The 26,739-nt window shown below is 45.7% G+C and overlaps 1 protein-coding gene across 2 annotated transcripts in view; it reads right to left on the bottom strand.

Moving 5' to 3' along the window:
* Positions 1-18,357, bottom strand: part of insrb (insulin receptor b) — an 80,129-nt gene extending 61,772 nt beyond the window's left edge. The window contains exon 1 of one of the 2 annotated variants that reach the window (XM_029429332.1): positions 17,016-18,357. In XM_029429332.1, coding sequence (XP_029285192.1) covers positions 17,016-17,109 — 94 coding nt within the window. In that variant the 5' untranslated portion in view covers positions 17,110-18,357. Of the gene's footprint in view, positions 1-12,658; positions 12,865-17,015 lie in introns of those variants that run through there. The other variant, XM_029429333.1, reaches the window with a different exon arrangement.
* Between the last annotated feature and the right edge of the window lie 8,382 nt (positions 18,358-26,739).

Genomic DNA, 26,739 nt, shown 5'->3' with positions numbered 1-26,739 from the left:
ACCTCTGCCCACAACGATCTTAAGGAAACGCACAACATGAACTTTTCACAATAATGTATTTCCCCCCACTACATGTAGGAGATGTGTTAGTGGGAAGGAGCTCTTCGCTCGGCGTGCTAACAGGCTAGCATGTGTCACGTCTGCTGTTGGAGAAGCTTTATTGACACAAAGAAATGTCAATGGGCCATGAGGGGAAGCAGTACACGGTGCTGCTGGGAGCTCCCTGCGCAAAATGGAGTCTTGTTTTCGAATGACAGGAACGAGAGAGGGGGAGGAGTGGAGGGGGGGGGGGGGGGGTCATCAGGGGGGCAGATGGGGAGGAGAAGGAGGGAGGGTTGTTATGTAGTCGGGACTTGGCTGCAAAAACCACTGTGTCTTTAAAATAATGAGCTATCTCCTCCCTCGCTCCTCACAGGTTCAGGGGGACACAGCAGAGGCAAAGAGCGCCAATAAGGAGATTAATCAGAGGGAGACGGGTCGCGGGCAAGAGGGGGACGAAGACGAAGAAGAAGGGATGAAGGGGGGCAGGGTAGTGATGGGAGGGGGAGAGAGCGGGGTGAAAGTGTAACCTGAGCCCAGGCAGGAACGCAGGGTGACGTAAGGGACCTACAGGACGGTTGGTGATCACATGCATGAATGAAGGGCCGCTATGGACCACTGTTACATGACAAGCACCACACACAGCCTCACAGGGGGGGGGGGAGAGGAGGGGGGGGGGGGGGGGGGGGGCAGAGTTTCGCTGAGTGACTGGATGAATGACTGGATGAGTGATGGGATGAGTGACTGGATGAATGACTGGATGAGTGACGGGATGAGTGACTGGATGAGTGACTGGATGAGTGACTGGATGAGTGACTGGATGAAGGACTGGATGAATGACTGGATGAAGTGACGGGATGAGTGACTGGATGAATGACTGGATGAGTGACGGGATGAGTGACGGGATGAGTGACTGGATGAGTGACTGGATGAATGACTGGATGAGTGACTGGATGAGTGACTGGATGAATGACTGGATGAAGGACTGGATGAATGACTGGATGAGTGACGGGATGAGTGACTGGATGAGTGACTGGATGAGTGACGGATGAGTGACGGGATGAGTGACTGGATGAGTGACTGGATGAGTGACGGGATGAGTGACGGGATGAGTGACGGGATGAGTGACTGGATGAGTGACTGGATGAGTGACTGGATGAGTGACGGGATGAGTGACGGGATGAGTGACTGGATGAGTGACGGATGAGTGACTGGATGAGTGACGGGATGAGTGACGGGATGAGTGACTGGATGAATGACTGGATGAGTGACGGGATGAGTGACTGGATGAGTGACTGGATGAGTGACGGGATGAGTGACGGGATGAGTGACTGGATGAGTGACTGGATGAGTGACGGGATGAGTGACGGGATGAGTGACGGGATGAGTGACGGGATGAGTGACGGGATGAGTGACTGGATGAGTGACTGGATGAGTGACGGGAATGAGTGACGGGATGAGTGACGGGATGAGTGACTGGATGAGTGACTGGATGAGTGACTGGATGAGTGACGGGATGAGTGACGGGATGAGTGACTGGATGAGTGACGGGATGAGTGACTGGATGAGTGACGGGATGAGTGACGGGATGAGTGACTGGATGAATGACTGGATGAGTGACGGGATGAGTGACTGGATGAGTGACTGGATGAGTGACGGGATGAGTGACGGGATGAGTGACTGGATGAGTGACTGGATGAGTGACTGGATGAGTGACGGATGAGTGACGGGATGAGTGACTGGATGAGTGACTGGATGAGTGACTGGATGAGTGACGGGATGAGTGACTGGATGAGTGACGGGATGAGTGACTGGATGAGTGACGGGATGAGTGACTGGATGAATGACTGGATGAGTGACTGGATGAGTGACGGGATGAGTGACTGGATGAGTGACGGGATGAGTGACTGGATGAATGACTGGATGAGTGACTGGATGAGTGACTGGATGAATGACTGGATGAGTGACGGGATGAGTGACGGGATGAGTGACTGGATGAGTGACGGGATGAGTGACTGGATGAGTGACGGGATGAGTGACTGGATGAGTGACTGGATGAAGGACTGGATGAATGACTGGATGAGTGACGGGATGAGTGACTGGATGAATGACTGGATGAGTGACGGGATGAGTGACGGGATGAGTGACTGGATGAGTGACTGGATGAATGACTGGATGAGTGACTGGATGAGTGACTGGATGAATGACTGGATGAAGGACTGGATGAATGACTGGATGAGTGACGGGATGAGTGACTGGATGAGTGACTGGATGAGTGACGGGATGAGTGACGGGATGAGTGACTGGATGAGTGACTGGATGAGTGACGGGATGAGTGACTGGATGAGTGACTGGATGAGTGACGGGATGAGTGACGGGATGAGTGACTGGATGAGTGACTGGATGAGTGACGGGATGAGTGACGGGATGAGTGACTGGATGAGTGACTGGATGAGTGACTGGATGAGTGACTGGATGAGTGACGGGATGAGTGACTGGATGAGTGACGGGATGAGTGACTGGATGAGTGACGGGATGAGTGACTGGATGAGTGACGGATGAGTGACTGGATGAGTGACTGGGATGAGTGACGGGATGAGTGACTGGATGATATGAGTGACGGGCATGAGTGACTGGATGAGTGACGGGATGAGTGACTGGATGAGTGACGGGATGAGTGACGGGATGAGTGACGGATGAAGTGACGGGATGAGTGACGGATGAGTGTACTGGATGAGTGACGGATGAGTGATGGATGAGTGACGGGATGCGTGACTGGATGAATGACTGGATGAGTGACGGGATGAGTGACTGATGAGTGACGGGATGAGTGACTGGATGAGTGACGGGATGAGTTGACTGGATGAGTGACTGGATGAGGACTGGATGAGTGACTGGATGATGACTGGATGAGTGACGGGATGAGTGACTGGATGAGTGACGGGATGAGTGACTGGAATGAGTGACGGGATGAGTGTGGATGGTGACGGGAATGAGTGAATGGATGAGTGACGGGATGAAGTGACTGGATGAGTGACTGGATGAATGACTGGATGAGTGACGGGATGAGTGACTGGATGAGTGACGGGATGAGTGACTGGAATGAGTGACGGGATGATGTGACTGGATGAGTGACGGGATGAGTGACTGGATGAGTGACTGGATGAGTGACTGGATGAGTGACGGGATGAGTGACTGGATGAGTGACGGGATGAGTGACTGGATGAGTGACGGGATGAGTGACTGGATGAGTGACGGGATGAGTGACTGGATGAGTGACGGGATGAGTGACTGGATGAGTGACGGGATGAGTGACTGGATGAGTGACGGGATGAGTGACTGGATGAGTGACGGGATGAGTGACTGGATGAGTGACGGGATGAGTGACTGGATGAGTGACTGGATGAGTGACGGGATGAGTGACTGGATGAATGACTGGATGCCACCTGCTGCACAACTCTTCTGAAGGAAGAACAACACTGTGAACGGCTGCTTGAATTTACATTTTGACTTCCATAAACAGAGCTTCTTCTATAACCTGGTAGAGTCTGTGTTTTTTTTTTTGGGGGGGGGGGGGGGGGGGGGGGGAGTTCTGGTGGACAATGACTGTGACCCATCCAATGCCCACCCTCCCACTGAGGACCACCCATAAGCAGACAGTTTGGTGCTCTCACTGGCTGTACAGGAGCGCTTAATTACAATAACAACCCAATCAGCCGCTAATGAGCCCGGGGGGGGGGGTTTGTATCGGAGCAGAAAACAGAATAACAGAGCACTGACTGGAACGTACTGTACCGTACTGGGGATCTCCATAGGAGAAATGTGGGCCATCCCACCCGCCTTCCCTGTCTGTTTGACACTTAATTTGGCAGCAGGAATGAGAAGAGGAGGAGGAGGGGGAGGGAGGAGGAGGAGGGGGAGGGAGGAGGAGGAGGAGGAGGGGGAGGGAGGTATAGAGGGGTGTCAGACAAACAGAAACAGCAGAGGAAGAAGCTCTGAGATGGAGCGAGGTGAACAAGTTTAAATCCTCAATAAGAGATGAACTCGTTCTTTTTTAATTTATTTCACATTTACATTGTGAGGAACTGCCTCGTCAGAAACGTCTCCTGGTGACCAACACATGCACACGCCGTGCAGACGCCGTGCAGACGCCGTGCAGACGCTCGTCTCTGGGCTGCTTCAATAGTTATGAGGTATTTTCACACATTGGTGCTGCGACAGAACAGTAACTGAATTAACAGCACGTTCTGTTCCAGTGAAGGTCTCCTGATGTCTGCAAGTCATTCTACATGTCGTAATGTTATTAAATAAGATGTGGCCATCAACACGGGTACATCCTGCAGCACAACGCAACATGGCAGGACGTGACAGAGCTCCATCTCTTTCCTGCTCAGTGACTCATTTACAAATCACAAAGTGTTCCGAGGTCTCGCTGCAGAGTCTCGTAACATCTCAGTGCTTCTGCTTTCCGTGATGTGCAAGCGTCTGATTTGAAACTAAGATGTCAAAATTACTCCCAACATTTGTCGAAACATTCCAGTGCTTTTCATCTACTTGGCGACGGAACAGATTTTGATTATAAGGTGCCATTCTGACAAAAACAGCGTTTCTCAACCCTGATTTAGACGCGTTCCCACAGGAAACCTTAACGCTGTGGACGCCATTCAGCCACAGTGTAAGAACGCTCTGCGGTGCCAACTGAGAAACACATAATGATGGGGATGATTTAGACTTTACAACACAGCAAATCACGGCTCTGCGGACCGGAGGGCTGCGGTCTGTGCAGCGTGCGGATCACCCGTGTAACCTCTCTCCTTTTCCTTCTCTTCCTTGCTATTAGATTACAGGAGTATTGACCAACGAGAGGAATGAGAGTTTTACACTCATTCTGTGTTGCTCTGTCCGCCAGAGGGTCCAGTCCGGCCCGCGGGACGACTTTACAAAGTGTAAAAATGTGTTGTTTTGATCATAAAGTAAAATACTGTTCCAGATACCTGCGACTGAATGTTGTGTGTCTTTGTAAACACACGTGTAAATGATGAACTGATAATATTGTTTTGACACTAAAACGAAGGGAACATGTGGAGTTGTTGTTATTTATATGTTATCATGCTGTGATGTTACTGGTCCGGCCCGCTTGAGATCAAATTGTGCTGCATGTGGCCCCTGAACTACAATGAGTTTGACCCCCCCTGCCCTAAAGACATCTGTAGAGCGGCAGAATAATTTGCAGATTTCGCTTCAGCTCCCAGAGACGTTAGCACGTCATCATCGGTGTCCTTTACGAGTTAGCTCACAGAACAAGCTCGGCATAATTACGGCTCAAGAAATACTCGAGCGTGACCGGTGCAACTGAGGTCACGCCGATGTAACGGCTATCTCTGACACGAACCGCCATCTCCCACTATTCAGCGAGCACCCACAGCTGCAGCGTCTGTTATAGTGTAGCTACAATTTCAGACGGCTTCTTCTCTTATTTTTAGAGTTTGCTCCCTGCAGAGTTTCATATGCATCAGCTAACAGTAGCTGGCCGGCGGTGAGAAAGTGGATCACGCTGGAGGTTTTCAGAAGGTGAGCGTGGAGCCCTCTGTGGCCCGGGGACTAGCTTTGCCTTTCACTGTTAGCAGAGGGCGGCCGCGCGTTAGCTTAGCGTGAAACCAGACCTGTCTAGCGTTAACCAGGTGGCGGCTAACTCTGGACTGTGAGAAAGTTTCCTCTCCCCGTCAGCTTAGACGCACGTTGCCCCTGATGAGGTGATCTGCTGATTATAGATTTGTCAACAGCTCAGTTGCTGAACAAACCCCGGGAGAGAGAATATGCGGCGGCGGTGCCAAGTAGACTGCCAGTGGAAAAATGCATTTGTTTGTTAATATAGCTGTGGAAAGTCCTGAGAAGTAAAGCCAGCTCCCTGTGCGCCCACTGCCAAGCTGTGGCTTCTACACAAAAATTATGCGGAGAAATTGCATGAGAGGCATTTTGATTAACATGTACCAACTTGTACCTCCAAAACAAAGAGAGTTGAGGACCAAAATAACAGTACGTGAGCCAGGGAGAGGCAGGGGGGGGTAATCTCTGGGCCATTAAATTGAACCACACAGGAAATATTTGTAAGAAGAAATCTTCTGTTATACTATAAGAGGGGACTATGACCATGTGATGAGCGAGCGCAGAGAACACGTGCATCGTGACTGACCTGCACTTCCACATTTGAGGGCATCAGATAAAGGTGGTGGTGGGGGGCTTGGGAAGGAGTGCAGAGAGAGGGAGTGTGTGTGGGTTGGAGCACCTGTTCCTCCATTGCCTCAGCTTCCCATTGAGGAGCATGGCAAGGGGAGCTAGCCTATTTATACACAACGCTAGGTCCCGTTACAGCGGTGGCAGCGGGCCAGGCGGTGGCAGATTGAAGCGGGTAGAAGAGAGCAACACGCCGGCCCCTGTGCTGTCAGACGGCCGGCCAAGAAAAGAGAGGCCTAAATCAGATCACACCGGTGACTCTGGCTCGCCTGCTCGCATCTACCTTCCGGCGCTGGCAAAGCAGAGAGGCAGGGAGGGATGGAGGGAGCGAGAAGGGGAGGGATAGGTACAGACAGAGGGAGACAAAGACACGGAATATAAAACAGAGAGAAAGAATGAGGAAGAGAGCAGGGGGGGGGGGGGCGCAGGGTGCCGGGTCACTGGCACTTGTTTTTAAAAACAATGACTCACTATTTTCTACTTCCACCGAGCTCGAGTCGACCTTGAACTCAAGGCTGCCGGAGAGGACAGAATGTGTGTCGTTATATCTTCACTTCAAAACGATTCATAACATCGATCGTTTCCATCACAGCCGATACATATCTGTGACTACTGCCGGGGGGGTTGTGCAGATCGTAACCTTTCCCCCTGAAGACAGAAGCCAGATGTTAGCGGGTGTTAGTGGCTTTAGAGAGACCACCGACACAAACAACAACATCCAGAGCATGCACACGCCTCGTCTGACAGAGGAACATCTTATATGTAAGATTGAGATAAGATGAGTCAGCGGCTCCTTCCACACTCAGACACGGAGCCAGACGTCGATATAAGAGTTTAGATGTGATCATATTTTACAAGATAATTAACTAAAGCTCCTCTGTGCTTCCCTCTCTTCATCTCTGATAACATATCAAAACTAGCAACCAAAAGGCTAATAATGTCAAACTCTGTGGTCTTTGTGTAACGCAGATGAGATGAAGATCATCTGTGAGGTTTCTCCTCATCGCCCAGTGCCTCTAAACTTTTCTCTTTCTTCTTCTCTCACACGAGAACAGCAGCGCAGTGTGGAGCGATGCAACACACGCACGCACGCGCACACACACACACACACACACACACACGTTCACACACACACGCACACACACACACACTTTCTGCTTGAATGTAACCAACATGTTCCCTGTCTAGAAAAATAATTAGACAGCTGGTAGTACACAAACCAAGAAAAAGAAAAATCTGAAATATTCTGGCCCCGCCTTACAAAACAGCTAAACCAGGTGGCGCTCCAAACAAATAAAAAAACATGTTGGGGGGAGCAGCATTCCTGACATAGTCGAAGCATTTGGGAACAGACAGGACTGTGAAACAAGAGCAGGTAATCAACTGCAGGCTGGACTGGGCTGAAGATATAGTGCAAGACACACACACACACACACACACACACACACACACACACACACACACACACACACACCAGCGTGAGTAATACAGAAAACATCTGATATTTCTTTTCATCTTCCCACGTTAGCGAGCGCAGGGCAGCGTCTTGGTGTGGTGAGCCTCGGCCTGAGAGGGAGGCAGCCGGGGCCCGGTTCCCCTGCTTGACTTGCAGCCGCACGGCAGCAGCTGCAGGGCCCGGCCCCACCAACGCTCTGTCCACAAACCAGATCTACACATGAGGCTGGACGAGCTCCGCCTGCTCGATGGCTCTGCCAAATCTGCTTCTTCAGTCCCGGACGGCTTTCTTCTTCCAATTTGGCCCGTCTGCCGGCGCAACACCTCTATGGTTGAACAATGGCTACATTTCCAATCCTAACCTGCTTCCTGCTAGTCCTGCAGTTTGTGCTTCACTCAGCATTCACACTGAAACAGTCAAATCAAGACGAAAAGGGATTCAGACGATGAAGTGGAGTACGAGAGCTGCGGTGGGACCGCTGCCCGGCTGGAGCTCAACATGCTACCTCTTGCTTTTGACACAGAGTAGTTTTCACCTCCAGCTAAAACAGTTTAGGGCTTTAGTGGGGGTATTCCCTGTGTGGTGAATGGACGAGTGAGCTCATCCCAGGCATGGCAAATCCTATTGATTCGACGGGATTGCTGCAAGGCTGCCAAGTCCGAGCTACAGCGCCATCCAGAACCTGATGCTAACGAAGAAAGAAACACCCAGAGCGGAAGAAATAATTTGATTCTAACTGCCTTGAAATGAGACCCCACTTGTTTGTGTGTGTGTGTGTGTGTGTGTGTGTGTGTGTGTGTGTGTGTGTGTGTGTGTGTGTGGTGTGCGTGTGTGAGCCAGACTATAAAGAGGAGTGAGGAGACAGGTTAACAAGTGCATGAGATGGGATAGCAAGACAGAAAGAAAACACGAACAAGACCGAACTTGAGTGATGGAGAAAGCAAAGTGGTCCAGGAGGAAAGAGAGAGACGGGGGAGAGTTGACAAACCAAGACGGAAAAGAAGGAGAAGAAGAAGAAGAAGGGAGGCTGGAGGGATGGAGAGCAGAGGGGACAGGCCTGTTTGTCTGCACTGTTTGACCACCAGCTCTCACTGGCTGCTGCGGGACAACCTCACACACACACACACACACACACACACACACACGTCGAGGTATAACTTAATTATTAGATTATTTAACAGAGTAATCGATTAATCTATAAAATGTCAAGACATAGTGAAATCCCATCTTCTTAAGGTCCAGGTGTCTTCAGATGTCTTGTTTAGTCAGAATATGAAATACTTTAATAAACGTTAATACGATATAAGATGGAAATAAGCAGGAAATCTCCATGTGAGGCTGAAAACAGCATTTTCTGCAATTCTAGCATGAAAAATTACAATTAATTGGTCATCAAAAATAGTTTGTTGATCATTTTTCTGCCGCTCGACTAATCCCTGCAGCGCTACTCTCTGCCTGGTAACGCCGCTTCCTCGCCGACTTGATATCGTGACACCTGCATCAGCGTTCTGTTAACACGCTGCACGTGAACATTTAGTCGCAGCTTCTTGATTGTGGGCAAATGTCTCTTCCGCCTGCCGTTTGTTTTCCCACAGATTCCCAAAGACTTCAGATCACTGGCCTCCTCTGTTGGTTTTTCCGTACAGGATATCCAGGCGCACGTTGGGTATGGCACGGACGGGATACTGACGTCACCCTAACGTTGAAAAGGCCCCCCAGCCAACAAATCACTCGCTGTTACCTAGCCTCTGACAGACAAGTCTCTGGAGGGGAGGGCCTGTGGCCACAGCGGTATTGTAAAATAACTTCCATTCATTACGCTGTCATTTAACAGCACGGCATGATTCAATATGGGCCCCCTTTAGCTGTAAGTGAATTAGGAATGCTTGATACAGACTCATAAACTAGACGCAAGCTCTTCATCTCTGTCCCTTTCCACTCTGTGTTGGCACGAGTCCCACCAGTGTTCTCTCCCACATGGAGGCTCCAGGATCAGCAGTGCCACACTGGGACGCTCCTTTCACTCCCGTCTGTCCTTAAGTGTCTGTTTTCCTCACTTTCTTCAAGAGCAAGACGCATAATGGTTAAACATTGTTACAGCAGCAAAAGGCACGTGACACACACACACACACACACACACACACACACACACACACACACACACACACACACACACACACACACACACACACACACACACACACACACACACACACACCTTGTCTTGTCTCCTTTTTGATCGATTTGCACCAGTTTTAACTCAACTTTTCTGTTGCTGTAACATCATCGCACTACTTTTTGTGCAGTCTGCCCTGAAGCGATGGTGTTTTGGAGAATCTGTGCAGCTCTACTCCCACATAGTCCGGGACACAGTGATTGCTGACCTGATTACAGGTGTTGAGACTGAACTGCTGAAACAATCAGGACATTATGGTTTGTTTACAGCAACACCAGAGAATCAGCTCTGATCGTATCCACACACACAATATATTAACATCTACACTCACACGTATCATCCCACTTTCTGTCATCGCTAGTGAACAAAGCACAAATGAGTTGAATGCAGTGCAGCTAGAAGTGTATTTAGTGAGGGGGGGGAGCACTGTACTGCCAGAACAGCTAGTGCTGTCACCATAGTAACCCATCTCAGGCTAGTTCATCAGGACAACAACAGAGCACCCCCCACCCAACACACACACACACACACCTCCACTGAACACATTACACATACAGACATGAGTGCTCAAAAAAGGACACGCACACTCTGCAGGCCTAATAACAGAAGGGGGGGGGGGGAGAGAGAGAGAGGAGGGAGAGAGGGAGGGGAGACAGAGAGAGACAGAGAGAGAGGAGGGGGGAGCGAGAGACAGAGAGAGGGGGGTGGATGATGATGGTCACACCTTGAAAGAGGAGGCTTTCCCACCACATACAGAGCTGGATTAGCAGGTGTGTGTGTGTGTGTGTGTGTGAGAAAGAGAGAGAGACAGGGCTGCAGGCTGTGCGCATCTGCAGTGTGAAAGAAAAACAGATCAGTGGATGAGAGTGAACCCTCTTACCCCTGAACGTAAACGAAGGGAGGGAGGGAGGGAGCGAGCGAGCGAGCGAGCGAGGGAGGGAGGGAGGCACACAGCTGAGAGAGGAAAGGCCTGGACACGGTGAGGAAAACAGCGAGTCGAAGTTGTTGTGGTGCAAACAACTTCTACTGATTCAGATTTCAAATTTCACAGCTCAAATGTGATGCACAGCACGCAGCAGAAACCTGCTCACATGCTGCAGTTTGACCAATCAAAGAGCAAAATGCTTAACTCGGGCTTTGCTTTTGTTTTTTACCTCCCTACTAAAGTCTTTCCATCATTACGTATTCGTATCTGGCTGGTTGTCTGATTTTAATACTTGATACAGAAAAGTGCTCCAATTAATAATTAACTATTTTAATATCAACAGTTGCCTTTTAAAAACATGATGTTCAGATTACTTTACTGACATCCATCTGTCTTATTCATCATCTGTCGGCCATATTCCTTTATCTTATAGCATAGATCTGTGTGTGTGTGATTAACTGCTATGAGACACACTTGGCTGTGTGACCACTTCTCAGTCATATGACAGTCCTCAAAATAAATTTAACCCATCAGGTTCAGTTACACAGCCACTGCAACACACACACACACTTCAAAGTATAGAAGGAATTGTACAGAAGTTGTAGCTCAACAAATTGCAAAAGAAACAGTTGAGAATGTAGAAGTGCGGCCTTAAAGCTCCAGATGTATCTGCCCTGCACACTGCAGAGCTGTTCAACTGTAAACAGGAAGCTGTTTCTTCACATTTCCTTGTAAGACATACATATAAGCTTTCGTCAGTGAGGTCAGAGTCCGATCAGTGTCCGACGGAGACGGGCGCGTTAACTGCTGCGAGTGTGACCCTCAAATTACAGCATGGCTTTCTAAAGTGTAGCACACGTTCTCTCTCTCTCTCTCTCTCTCTCTCTCTCTCTCTGATCTGGACAAACACTGTTGGAAATGTCAAGTTTTCAGTCTACTCCATTGTTTACATGAAAAGTTAACATTTATATCTCTGGAGCCGACAGGCGCCAGCAGCTTTACGTCATTGCTAACAAACATTTGGTACAAACAGCTGACGTTAGATTTAACGCTTTGTAAAGTCCAATAGGACATTTAAGCGTAATCTTTCCAGCTATTGGGATCCGCATGGCGTTGATGCGCAAAGTTATTATTTTACAATTCAACGTCAGAACATGTCTTAGCATTTTCAAGACTTTTGACAGATTCATTTAAGACATTTTAATTCCAACGAAGGTTTTTAGATGAATTCATTACATGTCTTTTAAGACTTTTTAAGGATCCGCAGGACATCGAGTCATTCTGGACGTGTCGCTAAACTTCAAACTTCCTCATCACAAATCAATACATGTTCAACATGCCTCAAAAAGGGACGGTCACACCCCCAGCCAGCGCTGGATGGAAAGCCAATATGAAGACAAAAAGACGGGTTTTTAATTTCCCTCACATTAGGACATGGACGTGGGCTCGGCCAGTGTCTGGTCCTGCCCGCAAAATACCTCTAAAAGATCCCGACGCTGATCCCCCGCATTACAGGGCCGGATTTCACTGTGTGAAGTCACCAACAGTTAAAATAGGGCCGATCCAAACGGCAACAAGGACTATCAAATCAGATTGTTGCTGCATGGCGTAACGGTGCTCCGTGTGTGTGTGTGTGTGTGTGTGTGTGTGATCGCCGCACCCCCATCCATTCCCTCCTAAATCAACCACATTTCTGTGCAGTGAGCAGAGGTTTACATAAACAGCCCCAGCTCTCTATCGAGGAATGGGAGTCACAGAGGAGGGCATCCATATTAAAAGAAATAACAAAATAAACCGCCCAAGACTAATGCACATATTTCAGCCTCACGTGATGCGGCGTTGGATATGAAGAAGTCCTTTTATCGCTGTGTTCTCGAGTAGTTTGAATCTATTCAGCGTGCACATCACGCCTCACAGCTACACTTGACGTCTTTGCTCTCGTTCTTCCTGGCTGGGAATATTCCTCCATCCGTTGGCTGTTGGAAGCTTGTTTGGACACTAAGAATTATTGTGTCTACTTTCAACAGTCTGAACTCAAATAATCCTTTCAGCCAGACACATAAAATAAAAAAAACAGAATTTATCTTTCTTTTAAATTCTTTCTTTTCTAATTAACTGACTCCCCTGACACTTCCTTTAGATAAACAAGCTATAAGCAAGCTATAGACAAGTGATGCTTTTTCTAATGCACTCTGGCACCTTATTTACATTAAGAAATACAGAAGAATACTTTTCTTTTGTTTAATCAATTTATTTTCATTGTGAATTAGGGCCAGCCTGCAGCCTGACGTATCGCCGCTTTAACTTCTCGATCCATTATTAAATGACAGCAACGTTAACGTCGCTCTGAAGCGTTCCGATAAAACTGTGAATTGTGGGAGACAAAAGGTCAGGTTGTGTTTTTCATCTGTTGGAAAAGACTGCCAGGAACACACACGAGTGTAAACGTAATGGGGGGAAAATGCATTGCCAAGCTCGGAGAAGTTGTAAGGGATACTTGGGAAGATAAGAGCGGAGGAGGAAGCACTTAGGAAAGGCACCCCAACAGTTAATTTCCTTTAGCACTACATATTGCCTTCCTGGCCAACACTCAAAACGCAGCTTGTGGAGTCCTCCGTTCACGACCCTCATTGTCTGCAGGCTGTGTGAACAAACGTACAATAAGCAACCAGCGGTACGGCTGCATTGTGAAAGCCCCCATTCTGCATAAACATCCAGTAAAGGCTGTTCCAACAGCGAGGCGTGAGAACAATAGTCAATTACTTTGAGCTCATTTTGAATGTTCTGTAAGTTTGAAAATGGAGAGTTCAGTATATCAGCCTGCGTACCATTATCTGATCTAAACTCTCAGATATCTACACCCGGGTCAGAACATCAACACTGACTTTACTGTGTGTTACACGGTCAGAAAAAGAATAAAGCCCTTTGAGGTTTCCTGCAATAGATAACAATTTCACTTTGACTTGTTATTATGAAGTAAGTGTTGACTGCACAATGTAATGGCACCATATGCATTTAGATTGGTTCCCTATAAGCCTCGCTTTCAAAATAAAAGCCCTAGATATTCAGACAGCATCACGGCCTTCCAGAGAGCTTTTCCCTAAGAGGCAACACGTCCTTTCTTTAACGTGGATCTGTCAGTACTTGTACTTGTTGTGAAAATCAACGGACAGAAAATATATTAAACGTCTCAGTTGCGCAGTTTGTTTTGAAACAAATGCAGCGTGTCCTGTGAAGCGCCGAGGGAAACGGAAAGAGAGCGGTCCCAAAGATAATACCACTTGTAAACGCTAGAGGTGCAGAAGTTGAAAAGTTATCCGCTTGCACTTTAACGCTTTCATAACAACACACATCATGCAATTTCTCCATGTGATGAATTGGATGTGTGGTGGGTCAGGAGGGGGGGGGGGGGGGGGCACTCAGGGCACAGGGGCTAGTGCTAACAGGCAGCCCACTCTTGAGCCTGCCGCTCTGGTACACACTGTTCTCATGCATGACCACCTCCTCCGGACACGGACACACACAGAAAACATGCATTGCCCGGAAGTGGGCCGGTCAGGAGCTGAGATCCTGCAGACAACACACACACACACACACACACACACACACACACACACACACACACACACGGTGGGCCACTTCAAGCACATTCCACAGCATGCACAGCATTGTCGGAAAATGCCACTGTGCACTCCAGTGAAGTATCCAAATGGGCTACAGACAAACTCGCACACAAATGGGGGGCATCTCTAGTCGTCCCAACTTTACAAAATCAACACCAGCAGGGTTGGAAAAACAACTATTCAACTGTAGTTCATGAATTAACGAGACTGCTTCGGACGGTTAATTCATATCGTCGGGGTGGGAGAGACTCGGTTTAAGAAGCATACAGACTGTGGAAAGCATACATAATAACATATGCACACTACCCCTTTCCAACAGAGCTGAGCTTACAAGCCTGAGAGGAACAAGAAGGGGGCACGGCTCCAGTTGCACAACTTGTTTTTCACTAGTGAGACCAGGAGACAGCTCCTTACTTCAGGAAACTGCTGATAACCATGACAAAGCAATCAAAGTCAACGAACAACAGCCTGAAAACAACGCTTTATTCATTCTCCAGAGAGCATTCAGCAGATCGCAGCCGCAGCGTGGTTTATACAATCGATACTACTTCCTCTTTCCCATGACGGAGGTGAAGTTGTAAGGCAAGAATGAAATATTCTAAGTATTTTGATTGTTGCTCTGCGTAAACATCGCAAGAGTGCCAAATATGGTCACTTCCCAGAGAACTGAGTAAATCAGGAACCAGAAGCAGCCAATGACATGGACCCCACTGCCTGAGAGGGAGGGAGGGAGGGAGAGAAGGAAGAAAGAAAGAGGAGGGAGGAGGGGTACCAGCAGCTCTGTCTCATAAGACCCCCTTTCATGGGCCTCTGTTCTGTCTGCATACATGACCTGGGTAAAGTAGCCAGAACATTTCCTTTGAACCTGGCCACTGGGAGCCATTTATTATTTATTTATTATAAAAAGCAGCACAATTGAAAAGTTTGCTAAATTAAATAGAAGAAACAGCAAACACTACGTTACAATTAGCAAAACAAATCAGAAGCCAATAATAAAGTGCCGCTCGTTTGCTCGATGCACAGAAACACTTGTGGACTTTTGCAACACGGAGCACAAATCTCTAAAAGTACAAATGTAGGCCAAAGGTTAAACCACTGGTAAACAAATACAATGTGCTTTAATTCATTTCAATGCACTTGAATTCCAGCTGCTATTCTTTATCTACATGGAGTATTTTCCAGCGAGACCTTCATTCATTCAAACTGAGATAACAGTGGTAAGTTACCACAGGGGCAAATGTATTATCTAGTCCTGCTTTAAGTAACAAGATCGGTTTTTATGCTCATTCAATTCTCTCCCACTACAATAATATAAAATGCACCTTGAATATACAATTCAGTCAATTTTACAGCTTTGAAAATTAATTTATGAATCAACTCGGTGCTTCTATAACTGGATATTTCTTACATAAAAGTTGCATAAATCACATGAATCCCAAACAGTGGATTCATCTGGCTCTTCTTCCATGTATACGACTGCTTTAATATTGCAACAGCAGCAACAATAACAGCATCAATTGAAAACAAAATATTGCAAACGATCCCTGATATCATTATTAAGGTCATTAGGGGGTTTACAGCGGGGTCGTTATCTGCAGCTCTGTCTCTCCCTCTCTGGCGAAGCATCGCGCCAATGTTTTTATTGCAATAAAACCCCATAAATCATCGATTTATGAAACAAAAAACCCCACACAGAGAAGACATCCTCCGAGAAGGAAGACGCCCAACCTTTGGTGCGATCTGCTAAACAGCAATGTAGGCTAATCCACCACCTATAAAGAGACTTCTAAGCGTCGGCGGCTAATTTGTTTACGTCCAGGCTGCAGCAGCGCCATGTGTGTGTGTGTGTGTGTGTGTGTGTGTCGCCATGAGAGGCCTAGCTGCGCGCACAGAGCCAATCCTGCTACTCCCAGTTTAGACTCGCTGCAGCAGACCACACTCGTCCAGTTACAGAGACTAATCTGGCCCTGGGGCTGGCGCACACAACACAGGCCGCTAAAATATGTACATTTAAGAGACTGCGCGAGGGGGGGGGGGGGTATTACTCAATACATTTTCGCAGGAATATCAATTATTAGTGCGCAGCTACGTATATGCAACAACTGAAATTACTAGCCCCTTAATTAGACCCTGTATGAAACTTCACGCATGCGCATGAGCGAAGGCGAGTCTCGTGACTACAATCTTAATTGATACAACAACAAAAAATACCTTTTCATAACATTTCACTAGAGACTTAGAATCGCGGCAGGGACAATACAACAAACTTATTTAAATGTTTTTATAACATTCAAACAATATTATTGTTATTACATTGTCTATATAAAGCTGTTTACTATGTTTATAGTGTCTTTATTATTCCTTATGTTAGCTTATCATCCTATAATGAATAATAGTGCATAAATAGATTGTACACGTGTGATATCTACTGCATTATGGTATTCACTAAAAGTAAACAAAGCACTACATTTGTTCTGCATGAGCATTATATCAAAGGTTGTGTGCCATGACAAACATACAAGCAACATTGCTAGGAAATGCAATTTAAAAAGCAATACTTACTCTCTCCATTGATTAGTCCACAGTGGCATATGATGCAGGTGCCGATGATCAGAAACACGACCTGTGCTCGCAGCTTCAGCGTCCAGCGTCTCATTTTGACCTGCAGATAAGTTGTGCTCTCCTCCTGAAGCTTCCCAAAAATTATCTTCAGGGAGAAATGTTTATTTGAAGAAAGAAAAAAGACGTTGGAATATCAAAAGTATTGAACAAAGTCTTTAAAAATTAAGGTCCAATAATCGCCTTCAACGTTGCCCCCCGTGAGCCGGGGGGGGAGTCATACATCTAGTATCTTCCCAGCACAAGTTTGTGATGTATGCGAGTCCTGGAAAAAATGCAGACCACTAAATAACGTGATCTTGGGATCTGGCAACACATGTGTGAGTAAAGATCTTCATGTTCCATAAGTGAAGGCGACAGTTCATGTGTTTCATGTGGGGGCTCCACAGAATCAGAGAAATAACAGTGTTATTATGATTATCAGGCTAGTGTGGAGGTCCACTGGACCCGGACTCATTTCTCTGTAATGCACTGCTCCGATGAGGGAAGACCCACTTCAAAAACAATTTGTCGGAAGTATTCTTCCAACGCACGGCGTTAAAAAACAAGCTCCTCGTGTCCCTGCAGCAGACGTGAAGTTCTGGATGTCGCCGACATGCAGAGCCAAGACCGGGAGTTGGCAGGGTTTGCTGTCTGCTTTGAAGTCCACAGGTCTTTATGTTACCCGTCTGCTAGTTCTCATAAGCTCACCCCTTTTTTTTTTTTTGGTTTTAAGACAGATGGGAGCACATCCCAGGAAGCTCCTCGGAGCAGCTACGTGCAGGAACAACGTGCAGCTCTCGCTACTACGACCTTCCTCTGAACTCCTTCACCCTCGCTGACCACCACGCCGCCACCGAGCGAACACCCAGAAACCGAGCAAACGGAAAGAAAACAAAGAAGAAGTTGGGAAGGTAACACGTTACTTCTCTCGCCCATCCACCGTGGGAAGGGGTAACACAAAAACAAAAACAAAAAAATAACGTTTAACCTGCACGTTGAGGAAACTCTCCACCACGCCGCCCGTTTCTTTTCCTCAGATGAACGTTAGCTTCACGGGGGGAAAACAGCTAACGTTAGCTAGCTAATCCAAAACAAACGAGGTTTCAGTGTCGGCGATAGAGTTAAAAATTAAAATAAAAAAACACACACACAGTCACACACACAGACAAAGTCAGTATTCCCGTCTCCGGTAGTGAAAAAACGATGAGGTAAAACAAAGATAAAAAGACTTAAAAAGACGGGTCAAGTGTAAAAACTTGGATTCCCGTTCCGTTCAGCGGTTGCTCTCCCTCAGTTCCCCCTCTTTCCGTCTCTCTGCGCGGCTCCAGTAAACAAGTCCTGCCAGTCACCTCAGCTGGGCCACACATGGTCCGCGGGAAAACACGGAGCGGATCAGCGGATAACCAGCCACCAGGGGCCGGATCCGGACTGTCTGAGCCCGGCCGTTGGTGTCAAAACACCGGTGCTCTTTGTCAAGGGAGGGAGGGGGGGTACACATCAACACCTTTTTTTTTAAACTGGAATAAATGTGTCGGATTGATATATATCTATATAGATATACATATAGATATAGATAGATATAGAGATATATATATATATATATATATATATATATATATTATATATATATATTATAATATCTAATATAATATACTATATATCTAATATATATATATATTATATATAGTATATATATATATATATATATAATATATATATCTAATAATATTATAGATCTATATATATATTATATATATTATATATATTCTATCCTATATTTATTATCTTCTCTCTTTCTCTTATATCTTCTTCTTTATCTCTATCTATCTCTCTTCTCTTCTCTATTATTTCTATCTATATCTTCCTCTCCTCTATATCTCATCTCCTCTCTCTCTATTTCTCTTATATTCTATTCTCTCTTCCTCTAATCTCTTCTTCATGCCCCCGCACGCAGATAATCCCCCAGTTTGCATGCCCCCCAGTTTCATCCACTGTCAAAATAGTTGCAGTTTGGGTTCTAATCTTCTCGGCTCTAATAATTTTGAAAGATATTTGTTTTTCTCTTTTGTCAATGTGGTTTTTATACTGTTATTTCTCAACCACCACACAATCTACTCATGTTTCCTATCATTTGAAGTCCAGCCTTGATTAATGTGCATAATTAGTATGTACACATATCTTGAGCATACTGCAATTTACTTATTGTCCGATATAAGTATATAAAGAACATATATTTTTTTAAAGGTAATGTATCTAAACTTAAAACACATTATCTTTATTATTTTTTTAATTTTAATTAGCAACTTTACTTTAAAAAAGCCACAGGTGAAGCAAAGATGATACAATCCTATTATAATATATTGTACAACTGGATCACAATGCAACTATTCTGTAGTGAATTTACATTTCACCAGATGTGCACGTTGTCGTAGAGCAGGGAGATTTGTGGGCTAAACAAAGTTGCTCGGTGTCATAGAGCAGTGTAAACATTACACACTGCCGTGGTCCTGCAGCCAGGAAGTGAAGCGCCTGCCTGCAGGCAGGAAGGTACACATAGTTCCCTTTACATTTGCATAGCAAATATCCTAATAATGAAACCTGCCCTATTGCTGGGCCATAAGTGCACACAATACCTGAAGGGGTTTTTCCTACTAACACTTACAGGAGGTTGCTCTCACCTTAACATGAGGCCAATAGGAGATAATAGATTAGAACATTTGCTTCTTGTTTATCACATCGGGGTGCAGTTTGTGTGCTCGGATGGGTACATGCTGGTCTGCTCGGAGCTTGTTGAGCAGGCTTGTTAATCTGAGGAATGTTGTTACCCAGTGAACAGAGCAAATGAGGTCTTAGTGAGATTAAATGTCACAGGTCTAAAGGACTAAGGGTTGTGGAATCTAGTCAAAACAGATCTCTTTGTGGTAGTCACGCTGTCTGACGCCAGCTGGAGGCACACACACACATGCAGTGCCTTCACACACTTCCTCCCAGGTACTGTGCCCAACGCCTTCTTACCCCTTTATTCAGAGGGAGCAGAGGAAGTCAAGTGAATGTCTTTTTATCCCACTAACCTACCTAGAGTGCTGTCATGAGTCTACGCATGCAGCACTTGTGCAGCATCGCAGCCGCTGTACTACGACTTCATTTCAGTAGGTGGCACTAAAAATAACTCAATCCAATTCACTTACTCCAAATGTCAAACCGGGACAAAGGGATACAACTTTGAGAATAAATAGGATTAAATCTGAGCAGAGAGGGAAAGCGTACAGAGATTTTGGAGGATTCTGTCGACACCGTTCTGCGAGTCTGTACATTCATTGCTTTAAATAATGACTGCAAATGAAGCATTTTAAATTGAGTCCTAAACACATTATTATCTGTAGTTCTGTCACTTACGAAGGCAGTACCCTCCGCTGGGAACGTGTGTATCGTAAAGCCGAAGTGGCTGTCATGAACATGTTGACACTTCTCTTTTTATCACAAGCTCTGGGGCAGAACTGGGATGTTTCCACCTGGTATCAGGTAGTTTATTCAGACCGCAGGATATGCAGATATGTGGATGACAGCTGAGGAACAAGCTGCAGGGTTAGAACTCATTAAATCAGTCAAAGCTGTTCGACAAGCCCTCAATGTCCCGCTGTGTATCTTCCTGTTGTCTTGTAAAACATCAGCGCAACATAATATCTGCATTTCCTTTAGAACTATTTTGATTATCGATCTTTAAAGTCATTTTTTCGTGCAAAAATGTCAGAAAAGGCTGTTTTCAGCGTCTCAAATATGAAGATGTATATCATATTAAAGTGAATATCTTTGGGTTTAGGACATCTAAAGACTTCCCCGTGGTCTTTTAGACATCTTTCACTATGTTCTGTCATATTAATGATGAACCCAGAAGATTAGATTATCCATAATGGCTCTAATTTTCTTCCTGTTCCTTCAGGTCCAGCAACGTATCAAACATATAAAGAATCAAGTATTCAAAGTATAAACACGCATAATGCAGATGTTTCCGTGCAGGACGGGTCCGTCGGGTGTTCAGGTTAGTGATGCACTGATCCGCTTTCTTCTGTTACCTTTTCAATACCATCAGGTCCAAGTGATGTCCTGATGATCAGCCTCAGCAGCCAGCAGCAGTCAGCTGACGTGTAACAGCTCCTTTGAGAGAAGCAGCATTTATTAATACAGTTCACACACACTGTACACGCAGTGCATCCCCCCCCTCCTGCCTCACGACATAAACTTCTTCAGCATTAACCCTCGACTGCATATTCTGTCTGCTTGTCTCACACACAGGACGCAAAACGAACCCCCGCTCATTCTCTCTGCAGTCGCCTCTGCTGCAGCCTGTAAATGGAGGGATTAATATGTTTGAATGGAGAGAGCCTCTTTCCTTTGTTGGTGTGGAAGGCTCAGTAATTAGCTGCCTGGGGAGCCAGGAAGCAGGAACCTCTGTTCAGCCTGTGTGTGTGTGTGTGTGTGTGTGTCTGTGTATGCATGGGGGCATCTGTGTGTGTGTTTATGTGTGTGAGATGTCCACCAAGGAGAGGGTCATGAGCTTTAACAGACAAAAGCGTTCCTGGATTATCCTCTTCAAACGGCTCCCTGTGTTTGTGATTTACACTTTTAGCACTTGCTGTTCCTGCACTTCAGGCTCTGCAGCTCAGACAAACAACTGCATCTCTCACCGTGTCAATCCCTTGTTCTCCCTCCATCACACAATGCAGTCACATGGACTGTGTGTTGTCAATCAAGCAAGAGGATCCACACTTATTCTTCTCATGTGGAGGAGCTGCACGTCTCTCCTCTGCAGCCTCTGCACACGGCACAGTCAGTAAAGGGAGTTTACAGAAACACACACACACCAGGACACACACCCATGTGTCCGGGTGTGATGCACGACACATTATCCTTGGCAAACGGAAGTTATGGATGTTGCATCTGCAGAAAATATCTGCATAGAATCAGTGAATTTGTTTCATAAGTCGATGAGTTTCCTCCGCTCATCCTGCAGCAGGTCTGTGATGTGGAACATGAGCCGCTCTTCTTCCTGTGCAGGTGCAGCAGTGGGTGTTTGACAGGCGTTGGTATTCTGTGGTTCCTTTTCAAAATCTATTTAGACTCCATCATTATCATCATCCTTGAATAAATAGAATCTAACGGAGCGTTTCAGACAGACGGTGAATACAGGGACATTCAGACACAGTACGAGACAAATAATGTGTTTTAACATGAAAACATGTTCGAGTAGAAACTCAAAGTACAAGTATGAAGATGAAAATGAGCTTAATGTCTCCTTTAGAGTCTCTTCTCTGTGACATTATTTGTTCTTCTATGTATAATCAGCATCTTGGACAACATTTCCTTCAGAATGAATAACTTCTCTTGTATTTTATGGCTTTAATTACCCATAATGCATATAGAAAACACATGTGACACACCAAACCTATTTGCAAGTAGTTAATTATATACATTGTATAGTGATAAATGATTAATGTATAATAAAAGCAAACACGTGATACACAAAGAAAGTTAACTGTTTACATATTTATATTTCAAGTATCCCCAATAAGTTAGTATTACACAAAAGTCCTCATAAGCATTAGAGGCACCGCTGTGTTACTTATTAACAGGCAGACAGGTGAGGGGGGGGGGGGGGGAGCCCTGACTCTTCAACCAGTGAGGAAGACGAGGGAAGCTGCAGACGAGGAAGACTAAAGCTGATGGAAAGAACACGGCGGTCGGCTCAACACCGCGATTATGTGTCCTATGATGCGTTCAGTGATCCGATAAATCTCACACACAGACCACACAACTCATGTCGGTAATCCACGTCTGCCTTTCAGAACGGCGGATTGATCCGGTGCAGCCTCCGTTTGTCTGCTCGTCTGATCAATCACCTCCGCCACTAATGAAACTGTAACCAAGGATACACTGGTCCCTCTATGAAGCCACTTGATAAGCATTACTGGGGATTTATGAATCAGGGAGGACAGACTGCATGTCAGTTTACTGCTGTCTGAGACATGTTGTCATGTACCTGCTTTTCTTATTCCACACACATCCTCCTCAAGGCTCGAGATGCATTGATCTATTACCATGTTAGAAAGAGCTGATAAAAACACTACATACACACACACATGTAATCCAGGAGTTTACTACCCTTAGGGAGATAAAAGCTTCTCGTGTGAGAGATAAGATGCTGTAAACACACACACACACACACACACACACACACATATATAGTAGTCGGAGAAAAGAATCAATCCTAAAAAATAATCATACATTTGCAGTTTTTTAACTTTGTACCAAACACAAAGCTGATGATGGTAATATATTGACTCATTTATTTAATTGTTTGTTGTTTTTGATTTCTTAAAACCTGACTGATATAAATAAGATAATTTGTAAATAACTTAATGACATTTGGCTATTATAATCATATATATATATAATCATATATATATATAATCATATATATATAATCATATATATATATATATATGATTATATATAATTTTGTTATAATTCTGTATATATTTGATCATTTTGAATAATCACTTTCAGTCGACTGATACTGTGTGGTGGAGGGTCTGATGTGGGAGCTACACACACACACACACACACACACACACACACACACACACACACACACACACACACACACACACTGTTTTCTGCTTTCTTCTCTTATGAATTGTCCGCTTATTTTCTGAAGGAAAGCTTTGACTTCCTCTGTCCGACGGCTCTATCTGTGTCACATTGTGCTGAACTACAGGCCCCTTCAGTAACCCGGCCCCCGCCCTGCTACACCCGCGCCATCGTGTGTGTTGTGTGTCCCTATGAGTTCACCCCTGCCCTCTGTGTGACACACTTAACCCTGGCTCGCACACATACATCCCAGAGAGCCTTGTTTTCCCACACACGGGTCACAACACATTTATCTATAAACAGAGTAGTCTGAAGGTCACCTCTGTGGCCCCCTCCTCTCTGTGCACTCTCCTCACCTGACTCAGATCTGAATCCACCTTTCTTCTTTCTCCCCTTGTCACGCTCTTTCCTCTCTCTGACCATGTGTCTTCTCACTTTCTCTCCCTGCTCCATATGTTTTCAGTGTTTCCTCCTCTTCTTGCTCCCCCCCCCCCCCCCTCTATTTGTTCTTGTTCTCACACTGATGGGCGGCTCAGGGGCCATGTGCAGGGCTAAAGGATTAGCTTTATCACTGATAAGCAACTGGGGAGGAGCGTTGCATGGCGAGCTTGAACCTGAATGCCCTTCCTGAGAGGATGTGTCAGTGACAGCTTTCTCCACATGTTGTCAGAGTGCAACACATCCAGAGAGGCGCAGTGAATACAGACAGTAGGACAGTCAAGGTCAGGTCGATGTCACGGCTCCTGGAGCAGCGAGGGCTCGGGGGGGGAAAGGTGTGTTGGCTTCAGGAAGATAGCCTGCGCTGCACAACATCGACGTACGACTCTCACACTTCCCTTCACACCGGGAGGAGGAAGATGTGGAGACATCGTTGTTTTGTTGCTTCCTTTCACATGTACATCTGCACACACACATGTTGTCACGGTTCGGTGAAGGTGAGGACCCAAATGCAGTACAATGGAAAGATGATTTTAACCAAAGAGAGCTTTATTAACAAAAGCTAATAAACATACAGAAATACAAAGTAACAAAACAACACAAACCAATTAGGGGACGAGCAGGACACGAATAGGCTGAGCAGGACACGAACAGGCTGAGCAGGACACAAACAGGCAGAGCAGGACACGAACAGGCTGAGCAGGACACGAACAGGCTGAGCAGGACACGAACAGGCAGAGCAGGACACGAACAGGCTGAGCAGGACACGAACAGGCTGAGCAGGACACGAACAGGCAGAGCAGGACACGAACAGGCTGAGCAGGACACAAACAGGCAGAGCAGGACACGAACAGGCTGAGCAGGACACGAACAGGCTGAGCAGGACACGAACAGGCAGAGCAGGACACGAACAGGCTGAGCAGGACACAAACAGGCTGAGCAGGACACAAACAGGCAGAGCAGGACACAAACAGGCAGAGCAGGACACGAATGGGCTGAGCAAGACACGAACGGGCTGAGCAGGATACGAATGGGCTGAGCAGGACACGAACGGGCTGAGCAGGACACGAACAGGCTGAGCAGGACACGAACAGACAGATACATGCAGACATGGGCAGGTAACAAACACATAACATGAATAACAATCCCACAAAGACAGAGACAGACAGGGATATATACACAGACACTAAATGAGGGAATGAGACACACCTGGAGAGAAAGGCAGAAAACACAAGGAAGTGATACCAGACATGACACAAGGGGAAGGGAACATTTCAAAATAAAACAGGAAACAGAAACCAAGATCATGACACATACTGTAAAGGTACATGTGTACATGCAGCTCAGTTCTTAGAAACCCCTGAGGTCTGTTCCAGAAGAGGATAACTAAATATGAATAATAACTAAATCCATCCTGAGACTTTCTCAACAGTGTGCCACGTGGCTCGCTTTGTGTGTTTCTTAAACCGTCTAATGTTGTTATGCTGGAAACTCTCTCAAACCTTGATACACTGGACACACATGTGTCTATGAATAAACATCACATGGACTTCTACGACACAATCACAGATCATAAAGAGTCAAACGTGTCCTTGTAAATGAGGAGTGAGATCCATGTGATCCAAGTAATGCAAGAAGTCTATTGAAGATAGAAGTTTTGTATAAAGTGACAAAAGAACGTATTTCTTATAACTTTTAATTTAGCACAAAAATAATTGTGTGTGTGTCTGTGTCTGTGTGTGTGTGTGTCTGTGTGTGTGTGTCTGTGTGTGTCTGTGTGTGTCTGTGTGTGTGTGTGTGTGTGTGTATGTGTGTCTGTGTCTGTGTCTGTGTGTGTGTCTGTTGGCTTTGTTGAGCATCAAATGAAAGTAGAGAAAGTAGAACTTTAGTTTAAATATTGTTTCTACAATACAAAGAAGGTTTCAGGCAAAACATCATCTTGATGAAACAGTTGTTGCTCGCAGAGAGGTTCTCTTGATTGATTGATTGATTGACTGACATGATGAACGTGAACAAACTCCCCGGTCTCCCCTATTCAATGCTAACGTCTGTTGATGTCTCTAATGATCAGACAGCTGCAGGCTGGACGTCCATCACATGCATGTCTGTGGTAACAGCAGGATGTTGTGTTGTGGATGTTTTTGTAGTTCTTTTTATGGGGAATGTAGTTTTCTGAGTGTAAACCTCAAAGGCTCGTAGTGGATGCAGATTTGTCTTTGTATATAAAAAGTATACATGGATGTTTTCAGAAAGACGGATAAAAAAAACGCTGAATGAAAATGGACTTTAAATGACTATCATTTAATAATATCATTTTACGACTCTAATAATGTATATTTGTTAGGATGAAGATTGTTTCCTGCAGGTACTTTTATCTTAGTGGTCAAGTGAACTCATCCATCTTATTTTAACGAGTAGATTATTTAATAAGATGAACGTCATTCTTTTAAAAACATTGAATGAAACATTTTGTATTTAGTGAAGCGAGATCTGAGAAAAGACACAACAGAACTTTAAATACATTATTTATATACATTGTGTGACATGGAAGGATGCAGCAATACAAAACAAACATGGTGTGTGTGTTTGTGTGTGTGCA

The sequence above is a fragment of the Cottoperca gobio genome, chromosome 4 (assembly GCF_900634415.1).
Source record: "Cottoperca gobio chromosome 4, fCotGob3.1, whole genome shotgun sequence".
Lineage (NCBI taxonomy): Eukaryota > Metazoa > Chordata > Actinopteri > Perciformes > Bovichtidae > Cottoperca > Cottoperca gobio.
Note: the sequence above shows the minus strand (reverse complement) of the source record. Positions and strands in the feature narration are given on the sequence as shown.